Source organism: Pteropus vampyrus, unplaced genomic scaffold, assembly GCF_000151845.1.
Source record: "Pteropus vampyrus isolate Shadow unplaced genomic scaffold, Pvam_2.0 Scaffold273, whole genome shotgun sequence".
In the NCBI taxonomy this organism is placed as follows: Eukaryota; Metazoa; Chordata; class Mammalia; order Chiroptera; family Pteropodidae; genus Pteropus; species Pteropus vampyrus.
The window spans coordinates 527,923-540,030 of NW_011889054.1; the positions used below are offsets into that span (position 1 = coordinate 527,923).

At 40.8% G+C, this 12,108-nt stretch overlaps 1 protein-coding gene and 1 long non-coding RNA gene across 2 annotated transcripts in view; one reads left to right on the forward strand and one right to left on the reverse strand.

Moving 5' to 3' along the window:
- The window catches only part of LOC111729645, a 14,355-nt gene extending 6,398 nt beyond the window's left edge, over positions 1 to 7,957 (forward strand). The window contains exons 3-5 of the long non-coding RNA XR_002776318.1: positions 1,315 to 2,651; positions 5,366 to 5,416; positions 7,111 to 7,957. This is a non-coding gene — a long non-coding RNA (uncharacterized LOC111729645). The remainder of the gene's footprint in view (positions 1 to 1,314; positions 2,652 to 5,365; positions 5,417 to 7,110) is intronic.
- GNA14 (G protein subunit alpha 14) overlaps positions 2,633 to 12,108 on the reverse strand; it is a 164,612-nt gene continuing 155,136 nt past the window's right edge. The window contains exons 4-7 of the mRNA XM_011375492.2: positions 9,733 to 9,861; positions 7,956 to 8,085; positions 5,311 to 5,464; positions 2,633 to 4,278 (exon numbers count right to left, since the gene is read on the reverse strand). Coding sequence (XP_011373794.1) covers positions 4,088 to 4,278; positions 5,311 to 5,464; positions 7,956 to 8,085; positions 9,733 to 9,861 — 604 coding nt within the window. The 3' untranslated portion in view covers positions 2,633 to 4,087. The remainder of the gene's footprint in view (positions 4,279 to 5,310; positions 5,465 to 7,955; positions 8,086 to 9,732; positions 9,862 to 12,108) is intronic.

Consider the following 12,108-nt stretch of genomic DNA (forward strand, 5'->3'; position numbering starts at 1 on the left):
AACCTTGTGTAATTAAGCTAGCTAAAATGGGATCAATTTACTCTAAGGGTTTGAAGATTAGCTTTATTATCAATAGTGTACTTATGTAAAACTAAAATCTAATTTTTTTTCATATTTGCTAAAAGGATTTTCTTGGACTGTTAGTCTGCTCTTGATAAAAGATTGTGAAAGGTTTTTCTTTACCTTTTAAGTAATCTGCCTAGAAAGCAAAAATTTTGTGTTTTACTAAAATATTTTGTGTGTTTCATATTATCTTTACATGAGGTCTTTGATTACCTAAGAAAACCAAGTCTTCTCAATATTGAGCTAAGGTTTGCTCACAACTATGTAACCTGTTTTTGTCTTTTAAATCTTTATCACTTTGGTTAAATAAGTAATTAAGTATTGTTTCTTAATGATCTGTGATCCTGTTATGTCAAGTGTCCAGAACTTTTGAAATTTTTGACAAATGTCCAAAAATCAAATTCTAAATTAAGTCTTTTTGAACTTGAACTATCTTGGAATATTTCAGAGGGCCCTTATAACATTTTAAGATTTCTCTCTCCTTGTAAAAAGAGATAGTAAACTAATTAGGATCCTGTTAAATGACATGGGAAGCAATGGCAAATAAGAAGTGATGCAAAAATTTCTTTAGGTTATATTCGTATGGATACATGTTATTACTTTGTGTTCCAGAAAATATGAAATTCCTGTAACTCCGATAGTCCTGGTATAATGTTACTCCAGCTATTATCTTAAAATATATGTCACAGAAACAACCAAATTTCCTTGTCAACTGCATTATAGTGAACTCTCACTAGATCTTTAACCATGGTTATTTTTAATTATTTTGTCATTTATAGACGTTTTGTTTTTGCAAAAGTGTTTCTGCTCAAGTGCTTCATCTCCAGGCAGATTCAGGGAAAAGATTCTGAAAAGCACACGTTTCTGATAACTTTCAGATCATTCCATTGAACTGGGTAAAAATTAACCAGGAAAATTATAAGGAAAAACTGGATTCATAAAACTGCTAACAAAAGATCAAGATCAATAAGAATTTATTATATAGGATTGAATGAACTGATGAGGATCATTATAATTTTCATAACATCCAAAATGTTTTGTTTTTCCAGATTTAAGAAACTTTTTTTTTCTATTAAGCTATCTATGACTTACAGCGAGCAATTTAGTAAAGTATACCTTTGTGAACAAGATGAAACAATTACCTTTGCTCTTTGCCTGATCCCTCCAGAATTTGGAAATTCTCAGTATTCTTATTTTCATGACAATATAGGTATTTGCGTAAGTTCAATAAGAATATTCTCCTCCTAACAGGATACAACTGGAAACACTGGTTATATTAACAAGACTGGAATGTCACATGAGAATGTGCATGGAAGCAGACATGACCAATTTTAAGGAACTAAGGTTGACTTTATGGCAGCAATAAAGCCCTTTGGAAAAACCATCTGCTATCTTGCTTACCGGGTTCCTGGCAGCCTTACCAGGTAAGTAGCAAAGGTTACTTCCTGGCAGGAACAGGAACCTCTGGATATATTAGGGGCCTTGAGAAGAGAAAATAACCCAAATGTGTAAGTATTGTGGGCAGAGTCTGAAGGCCAGATGCTTGCTTGGCTTCCCAGCCTCCAGAGGCTTTTAAAAAGTCCAGCCTGAGATTCCTTAAGAAAAATTTCTTATATGGTCAATCACTGTTCTTGCTACACTTATTTAAATAATCAGGCCAATTTTATTGAGACCAGATTTATTTTGTAAGCAAATTAGTTTTACTGTAATTATCTTTTGTAAAAATGGGTGATTATAAAGAGAAAACATATGCTTCAGTAGAAACTAATGTACCTTGTAGATATCTGATTCTAGATTGTGATATCATTACCTGTAAACTGGATTGGATCCTGAATTCTTCTAGTTTCTTCAAATAATCTGGCTACAACTCCTCAAACTAACGTTTCCATTTTCCTCTCAAGCTTTTGACTTGGAATCACTAAAAACAAATTGTATGAAATTCCTAGAAATGTGATATGACTTGGTATAGTTATTACTTGTAATTCTAGTTATCTTTAAATGTATTTCATAGAAATAATGAAATTTCCTTATCAGTTGTATTATAATGAACTCTTATCAGATCTTTAACCATGGTCATTTTTAAATTTTTTGTCATTTACAGAAATTATTGTTTTGCTTTTGCAAAAATGTTTCCCAAAGCTTTGCAATCTGAATCTGAACAACTTGATATAAACTTCAGCAAAATGGCCACAGTAGCTCATGTTCAGACACTCTTTGTGCCTGTTGTCTTTTGGGCCACTTAGAAATTTACCTGAACATGCAATGACATCAGAGACATTCAAACTACAAAAGATGCTTCATCTAAAAATCTTCTGACTGGCTGCCCACAGGACTCAGACTGGGTTTGTAATTTGTTTCAACCATTAACTTTATTTTCTTTTGTTTCCATAGATATGTCTCTTATTAAATACCTGATTGCTCATATTATATAAGCCTAACTTTGGAGCCTACCTGCAACACCATCTCCTGAAATGAGAGACAACTGTTTTAACTGAACTTTAACTACTCTCAAGACTGGTTCAATGAGATAATACAAGCTATCTATCAACTTAGCTTCTGGACTGTGAAGCTCCTTTGAAGGGTCAAAGGTAGGACTGAAGGAGAGCAGAAATATACAATCCCAAAATAGGCCTCCTTGGCGTAAGGATTATTTTTAAGAAACTGACACAGGAAAAACATAGAATTAAATGCCCCATGGTAAGGGAAATTTACATAAAAGAAATCTCCATTTGTGTGTCTCCTTCTCTGCCAGAAAGAGATGAATGACTCCAAATCACAAGAAACTTACCAATGGAGAAGGTGCCCAACTTAAATCTGCAATAGCAACCTGTGCTTTTTTTCGTGGTAACTTCCCTTAACCGGCCTTTCTCATGCCCCCGACATCTTTTGTCTTTAGCTGAAGAAGGTATTTAAGATGGTGGCTTGGGCCATTTCGGGGAATTGCTCAGTCTTCCTGTGTATCTCCCACATATACAGGAGGTATAGATGTTATTAAACTTCTGGGTTTTTTCTCCTGTTAATCTTTTATTACAGGGAGGAGTCTCACCCAGGAACCGATAAGGTAGGGGTAAAATTGTTTTTTCTCTCGAAGGACATTTCGAAAGTCTCTGAGTAGTTAACTCTTGAAGTTACAGCATTTTTCTTCTTAGCAAAATCATAAATCAACCATGAGCTCAAAGAAACACAACGTAATCCAATGCTAATGGCAGAATGGTATATTCTTAGCCTCCTCAGGAAGGCACAGCATACATGGTTCAAACAGCAAAACTGTAGTGGTCATCAGAACTTTGGCAGGGGTTACAATACATTTGTTAAACAATTTGGACTTTTTTAGCTATTTCATAAGTTTCTGAGGCCTGGTAACATACATTGAAATATATACTTTTCACCAATGCAATATATATGCTATCTAGAGCCCATTCACCTTATGTCAACTTTGGCTTCATGGTGATCAAACTGTGGCAAAACTAAATTAGATGTACTGACAGTCATTAATTTGGCTTAGAAAGTTAACAAAAAGAACCCACTATTTTTAATAAAATTTTGGTGAAATGTTAAAGGCATCATACTTCAGCATAAAGAGAAAAACACTCAAAAAATGCCTCACAATTACAAGATTTAATAACAAGCTTAAAATTCAGCTTTCCTGGGTCTCAAGGCTTGATCTCTAAATTAACAGGCCTCCTTGTTATGTGATTTTAAATGGCTATTAAACACAAATTTAATTTAAAAATAAATCACAGTAGCTTTTTAAAATTCTATAAAATATCAAAGTCAAAAATTATACAAAGTCAAAAAGTCAAAAGTCAAAAGAAATATAAAAACTATTTTGGAATAAAGACTTTGAAAAAGTTTTGCTAAACTCAAATATCTTACAAGCTCCTTCTCTGTCCTTGTAGCCTGCGTGACAGACTTGGTGCTGCCCAGGGAGCTGGGTCCGGTGATGTCAGAAGCACTCGGAAATAAAACGCAAGGGGCTTGCGAGTCCTGTCTTCTGGTTTTGGCAAGGCGTGGGCAGCAGCTTCTAAACTAGGTTGAATTCCCTCAGATTTAGTTGTAGAATTGTGTCTTTCACAGCAGCAAACACAAAGCGGATATTCTCTGTGTCTGTAGCACATGTGAAGTGGGAATAGATGACTTTCTCTTTGTCAGGATTCTGGTCTTGATAAAGCTTCAAGATAAAGTCTCTGGCAGCTTTGACATCCTGCTTTGGTCCTGGTCATGATGTCAGTTAGAGGAATAAAGAAGAAAGATAGCAACTCACCACGAGGTCCTAATCATTTTCAATATGCCCTTGTTCTTATTTGGGATGTTTCTTTGAGCTCTTATTTCTAGAGAATAGTTTACCTGGGGCACTATTATTATGTCTCATTATGAATCCGTAATAGAGCATTTTAAAGTATCTACTGGTATCTAAAATTTATACTTTAAGGTAATTTGTTGAAAAATAATGACCCAATTAATTTTTACTGATTCGGACCACTTGTGAAGAGAGAATTTTTATTAACTCCAGCAGCCAGAAGTGGGTGAGGAGAGGGAAAAGGAAGAACATGGGAGCTAACGTTATCGGGCACCCAAGTCTGACTTTAAAGTTTGTGGGCTCTATACTACAGGGCCCATGCGGATAATAAAAGGAGAGTGCTAAAACACTACTCCTCTCTAAACATCAATGTCAAAGTTAGTAATATTTGAGATCTCCGGTACCAGAAATAATAAGCAATAAGGCATAAACTCTCCTGCTTTGGATCAGTCATGTATATAAAGAACCTCAGTGTCTACCCTGTATCTGGCAAAGGGGCTGCTACACTCTAACCTACACAGAAGTGCCAGGTGCTTCTGGCAGTAGGAACGCAAAGGTAAGTCAAGCACAGTCTCTGCCCTCAGGAACTACTACCTGGGGAGAGGGCTGAGTGAGCATGGTGAGCCCAGGGAGCATAAGGGAGGCACACCTGCTGTGGAGGAGGTAGGAGGTGAGGGTCAGAAGGACTTCCCACAGGAGAGGGTGCCTGAGCTGGGTCTTGGCAAATGAAGTAGAGTCAGCAAAAGGAGTTGGCAAGTGTATTCCAGGCACTGGGAGAAGCATGTGTAGAGGCACTGAGGCAAGAACACAGAATGAGGCAACTGAGCTTCCCTTCAAAGGTGGGGGAATGGTGAGAAGGCCTGTTAGAGGCAGATCAGGGAGGCCCCTGGGAGCCACGTTAAGAACTCTGGACTGATACTAGCAAGGTCAGCGAGATGGACACTTACCTGTATATTGTGGAAAATAGCTAATTAGATGAGAGTACATGATTTTCTCTTCCAGAAGATCCTTCTTGTTTAAGAACAAAATCACAGACGAGTTCAGAAACCAGGGGTAAGTGATAATGGTTTTAAATAAGGCTTTGCTCTCTTCCATGCGGTTCTGAGAAACAAGGCACTTAGGGTTAACTTGAAAGAAAAGCAATACTTTGGAAACATGCCCTTCCCTGCTTCCATCCATCTGTCCTCCTCCCACCCAGCTCTAGTCTCGGGCCCCTTGTCTTTGCTGAAGCAGGTGAGCACGTGGGGCGCCTCAGGGCACCAGGCCTCTCGCCTCTATTTCCCCCACCCTCTCATTGATCACCCCTTCTGGATCCTCTCTCCTGTAGCACCCCGACTCTTCCCCAGCCCTAACCTAACAGGTAAGGATATAAAAAGGGCTTCTGCGCAACTTGGAAAAAGAAGGTTCACACCTATATTTGAGAAGTTTTCTGTAATTATTGGGATTACCGAGTAGAGGAAGTTCACAGCTTTAGATCTGAGACACCCAGTTTATTGAGTGTGGGGCTCCAGACTGCATGTCAAGAATCAGGTGATGATTAGGGGAAGGTAGGCTCTTCCACCAGAGAAGGGAACTAACGCGACTGAGCACCTGTGCCACGCTTTGCATGCAGGTAATACAGGTGAGCTCTACAAGGGGAACAGGGTCCCCACGTTAAGGACGAGCATACTGTATTGTTCACAAAATTTAAGTACTTTCCCAAACCTGTATAATAGTAGCATCTAGTGGAAATTATGTAGAAGGACAGTAAAATTTCTGAACATTAGGCATTGGCAAGAAAATACTAAATATTCCTAATTTATGGATCGCAAGCAGACAAGCACATATAAATCTCATCTGGTGATAATAACTGTCCTCTAGCCTTCTCAAGTATTTCTGGGAGGAAACAAACAAAAACTTCCCTTTGGCGAGAGAAGTGGTCAGACTGAAATCAAAGTTTTGAGGGACATGCCATAAATCTCTATTTCCCTACAACTCCCAGACACATGGGCTCATTCTCCTGCTCAGTACATTTTGAGGGATTAAGATCTGGAATTTGTTACCAGAAAGGTAACACCTTAATGTTTTTAAAGCTTCTTTAAAATTTATAACCATCTCCAAAGAAATACAATATATGAGAAAACGATCCCTATACGGCGTAATGAGTGGCTGTAACACATACCTATACAACCAGGAGAGAAAAGTCTGGAGTGGCAACCACTTAATTTTTCTCCAAATACTTTGTGATTTTTTTTTTTTAGGCGAGGAGAAAATGTTTAATCACATAAGACTGAAGGGAGTTGTCCCTTGCACACCTAATATTTCGAGTTTCCTAAAAAACATCATAGGTAATTCCTTAGACAAATGTGGAGCTAGTTTTTCATATTGATAACTTGAGGCTTTTTAAAAAAAAAAAAAAATTTTCTGCTGTAAGAGTTGGGTAGCAGCCAAGATTTCTGTTCTTTGCACAATGACACTAGCAAACGGGTTAATCTTCCACTAATTAGCAAAGTAACTGCTCCTCCTTTCCAGAGAAAAGCTTGCTCTCAAGAAAAACAAGATGAGTTGTCCATAGTTATTGCCTAATCCTGGACAGAGTTCTTTATTGATTTACTTGTATGCCCTAGAAACAAGAGACATTTTTCTAAAAGGTCGAGAGGACTTGTGAAGGGTAGGGGAAAAGACGATGGGAAGAGAATGGTATCTCACAGCAAATACCCCCAGTTTCACAAAGAAGTGACTGATGGTTCACATCACTTTCCTGACAGATCCAGCTAATGGACTTCGACCCAGCCAGTGGAATGGCAGCTCTGCAGAGGACACTGAATTCCTGACTGGGATGGATCCGTCCCAGCTGCCCCGAGCAAGTCCCTTCCACAGGAAGTGAAGTGCAGATGCTGTCCCAGAACAGCTCCAAGATGGAGCATCACTCCCCATGCCAACTCAGCTAGAGACCGAATGGGGGAGCACCGTGGGCCATGGAGGTTGGGAAGCCTGTTCTCAAGTAAAGGTTATTAGAAATAGCATTGCTAAACTTTGTACGTGAGCATACCTGGGAAGCCTGGAAAAGATACCCCCAACTCAAACCAAGGAATATGACTCGATTGCAGGGTCCAAAAGATGGTAATTTTGAAAACTCCCAGGGGATTTCAGTACACAGCCAAGACTGAGAACTAGTGCTTTTGAGTGGCTCCACCCCTGACAGTACATTAGATGAGATCCCTGCTCGGCCGCACGCACCAATTAAATCAGAATCTTGGGCTGGACCCAGACACCAGATTTACTTTTAAGGTCCTGAGGAATCCCGTTGTGCGTCCAAGTTTGAGAACCAGGCTTCCAGGTCAGTGATTCTCAAATTTTCATGTTTAGGTGAATTACCTGGGATCTTGTTAAAATATAGATTCTGATTGATTTGGCTTGTGGTGATTCAGTAGGTCTATTTCTGACAAGCACCCAAGTATGTCTGTTGTTGCTGGTCCACAGACTACACTTTGAATAGTAAGATGATTTAATCTCAGGAATAGAGTCTAATGCCAGAGCTGGCTGGCTTCTAGCAAACTGCAGAAATAGGTCTCTATCTTCCACAGCTAACCAAACTCCCCACCCAACATACCTCATTGTCACACTCAGCTAGGACCTGGTCGTATTCACTCAGAGCAACCAAAAAGATAATGGAAGTGACGCTCTCAAAGCAGTGAATCCATTTCCGTCTTTCAGATCGCTGGCCACCAACGTCTACCATCCTGTTTGATAGAAACACAGATCACTCAAAAGCTGGAATACGTGACTCTTTGGAGAAAAAGGACTTAAATCATTGTACCACGGAAATCGACACGTTTTAGAGTCCTCAGTAATTTTTAAGAGTGAAAAGGGGTCCTGAGATTAAAATGTTTGAGCACCGATGCTTTAGGCAGTGAGGAGCCCACAGAAGTTTCCTAGTAAGGAGGCACAGAATATAAGTGAAGTTACTGAAAACAGATGCGCAGAGGTCACTCAGGTGGAGCCCGCATGGGGACACTGGTTAGGAAGCTGCTGCAATACTCTAAGCCACAAAGGGGCAGAAAGGCAAGCAGCCTTCTAGGTCCACTCAGCTTCCTCAAGGCCTTTGCCCCCTTTCTGTTTTCATGCTCTTCTAACTTATTCACAAGTCCTTTCTCCATTAGGTGGGTACACCCCTTCTTCCCTATAGAGATCTGTAAGTGCCCTCTGTCCAATATGGAAATCCAAAGTGTCTGCGGGAAAAATATCAGGGACTCATAGCCAAAGGATTGATCACAAGCTCGAATGCTACAGGAGTCAGGCAGTTTATGAAATTGGGTCGAGTGGGCCTCTGCAAAGTAGAAAGGCATGCACTTGGAGAGTGCCAGGGGCCCACTCTCTAAAGGGCTGACTGCTACATAACTGTAGTCAACCGCTGCAGGACAAAAATGGAGGCTTACTACAACCAGACCCTCCAACTTTTCGAAAGAAACTAAACACCAAACGTTTTAAGTGAAATAGCCCAGTTTTTAAATGTTGGCTCAAAAGGTTTTTAAAACACAAAGTGCGCCAAAGAGAATACATTTGTGGACCAGGTACAGGTTTCGAAAACATTGATTCTGAAAAGGTTTAGATAAATTCATGGGTGCACAACACAGGAGATGTGCTCACAAAGATGCAAATTTTCCGAGCGCTCAACCACAGGGCTCCCCCACTGCTCCAGAAGCACTGAGCTATATAATGGGGTTACAGACAGGATCTGGGCGTGACAGGACTGGACTTCTGTCGTCTCAACTAGGAAAGCATATATAATATCTATTAGGAGGAACAAGGGAACTAATGGATATTAAAGTGCTTTGAAATTTGCAGTGCTATGCATATGTAGTACGTTATTTTTTTGCCATAATTAAATGCAATCTACTTAAGTCATCCTAAAGTATTTCCTCTATTTATATGTAAACATACATTTTTACAGAGCTGTATAACAGTTTACATATATATTATCTTACATAATTCTCAATACACATTTATGTATTGATTCTTAGTTTTTTTAAGGATAAATCTTGGAGAATGAAATAAAAGGGAAGAGAAATAGTCAGTTCTAGGGAAAAAACATCAGTATAGTCAATTTGTGGGTTACAGAAGCACACGTGTACGTGTGTGTGTGTATCATAAGAATCATCCCAGACATCAGTGAGGAAGACTCTTCATCTTTACGGGGAATTTTAAGGTGAGGTCCTCTCAATAGGAACACTTGAGACCTACCACAATTCTAAATACCCTGTGATGGCGAGGGCTCTATTGCCCTAAAAGATACAACTCCTTTTAGGAATAAAACATTTAAGAATCTTTTTAGGGACTTCCAAGCCTGGACAGATTCTTAATGGACCATGTCAGAGAGACATTCTTACCGAAAGATGATGTTTTCCAAGTCAAACGGATACTCGATGATGCCGGTCGTGGGCACTCGAACACGAAGCACGTCTTGCTGCGTTGGCACGAAGGAGGGCATGGCAATCCGGTCAATGTCAGTCAGGTAACTGTGACATTAGAGGACAAGGTGCTGAGCCTCATTTTAGAGAAGGGAGATGTGTCCATCCCACTCCCGGGAAGTCACCCCGACTCAGAGTGACCCCCACTCAGATTCATGCGTTCCATCAGTGACCCAGAGCCAACGTTCCAGCCCTCATCCAACTGTTTTGGAGAGAATATGGATCAGAAGCTTCACGAGCCTTTAGGGAACTCTGTGGATGACTCCATCTCTTCCTCCTCGTTCTAAGCTCGATCACTATCTAGCCAGTGAGAGAGAGAGCAAGGCCAGGAAGGAATGGAATCTGATCTCTGGTCTCTCATCTGACCTCCTTCCAAAGGCCCCTCCCCCCTCCGACACTTGCCCTCATCCAAAATATAAAATGTAGATGCTGTTCTTGAACAATTTTTTCAATGAATTAGTTTCTAAGAAAATATAAAGGCATAAAATAGGCCAATGAGAAGTTCTTTCAAAAACAAAACAAGAAAAAGTTTTTCTGTTACACTGGGAAATTAAACATCTAAAATAAACCCAAAACTTGTCTTGGATTGTTTGAGGCCATATATTCGAGCTTAAAACATACCACTTTCCTGTGGTAAAACAAAAGGACACTTTTTAAAAAATAATTTAAAGCCTTTACAAAAGGCATTTTTGAGTAAAATAACTGTAACTCCAGCCCTGGCCACTGAGTGACAAGAGTTGGTGATTCGGAGCCCCATGCAAACTGAGGCTGGGCCTGCCTTCTCCCTGCACAGGCGGAGCCAACTAGTTTTGAGGAGGTGGCATGAAGGGGAAACCAAACGGTAACAAGCTAACAGCATTCACTGCACAGCCACTCCCCAGGGCCTTCACAGAAGCAAACCACTGAAGCGGCCTGCTTGCGACCCACTCCCTGTGCCCCATACCTGACCCCAAGGCTATCGCCACTGACTGTGTGTGATTTTTTTTTTACTTAGACCCATCTCGTTCCACCAGAATGTTAATGTTCCTTGCCCTTAGCGCTAGTTGTACCTGCCACGCTTACCATGGTGCCTGATCCATAGCAGGCACACATCAAGTTTTTGTGAAATGAATGCCTGTCCAAATAAGCAGATAGGACTAGCAGAACAGATGACAACCAGTGACCTGGACCAAGGAAATGCACAAGTACGTCAAGTCTCACCAGTTCCGGAGGAGGAGTTACTGTCTAGGTTCATTTTCTCTGCTGTAACTCTGTCCACCACCCTGCCCCTCCCCACATTCCTCTCAAACTTGCCCCAGTTTTCAAGGCTCCGCCAAATTTTAAAGCAGTTCCCGTGGATCATTTCCAAATGGGCCTACATTAAGAGCCTCAGCCACTCCCCAGGGGCCTTCACAGAAGCAAATGACACTAGGCTGTCTCAGAGACAGGCCTTGGCCAACTTGGAGGGTGGGGCAGGGGAACTGTCCCTGGCTCCCCAGCTGTCAAAGACAGTCTGCCTTTCTCCTTGGGACACTGCTTCCCTTCAGGCACTTTTCTGTGGGACTTCTTTTATTTCCTTTTTCTGTTTTGCACCTAAATGTTCCTGAACTTGGATTGGTTGTGCCAACCAGGATTAAAGGATTAAACACTCAGCCTGGGACAAAAGCCAAGAAGAGGTCCAGTGAAACTGAGGGTAGGATTCCAGTTTCCTTTCCTGCTCACTTTTCACTGCCTGTCCAGATGATGGAGTGAATCACCCACCCACTCCAGCTTGGAAGGCAATGACTGCACCTGAAGGGAAGGGGACATCTTCAGAAGGGATTTCGGGGCCCTCAGAAGATGGAAGATGACATGGTCCAAGGGAGGAAAGAGCTGAGCTGCAGAGAGAGGACTCACCATCCTCTTTTCGAGAACTATGATTAAACTATTTGCCCAGTGATCTGGCTGATGGAGGCACAGCCCCAGGAAATTCTTAAGAAAATAAAACTTGTGATCTCCCTGGAAGAGTTTGCATGCAGGACCATATATTTCTCTTTCCTTAAAAGGTAACATTTAAAACTAGAGCTTTATGGATCGAAATATAGTGTATGAGCCTTTGCAAGTTATTAATAAACAAAGGGCACCAGGACTGAGTTTCTACGGGTAATGGGCCGGGAGAGCTTCTCTTGCCCACTAGAGGGCAGCACAAGATCAGCCACCGATGGGGCCTAGTGCATTGCGGCCTAAACTCTGATTTTAGATTTTAGGATAATTGGACCTGGAATCTACTGATCAGGAAACCAGAAGGCAGAGGGATATAGAGAGGAGGAAAGTAGA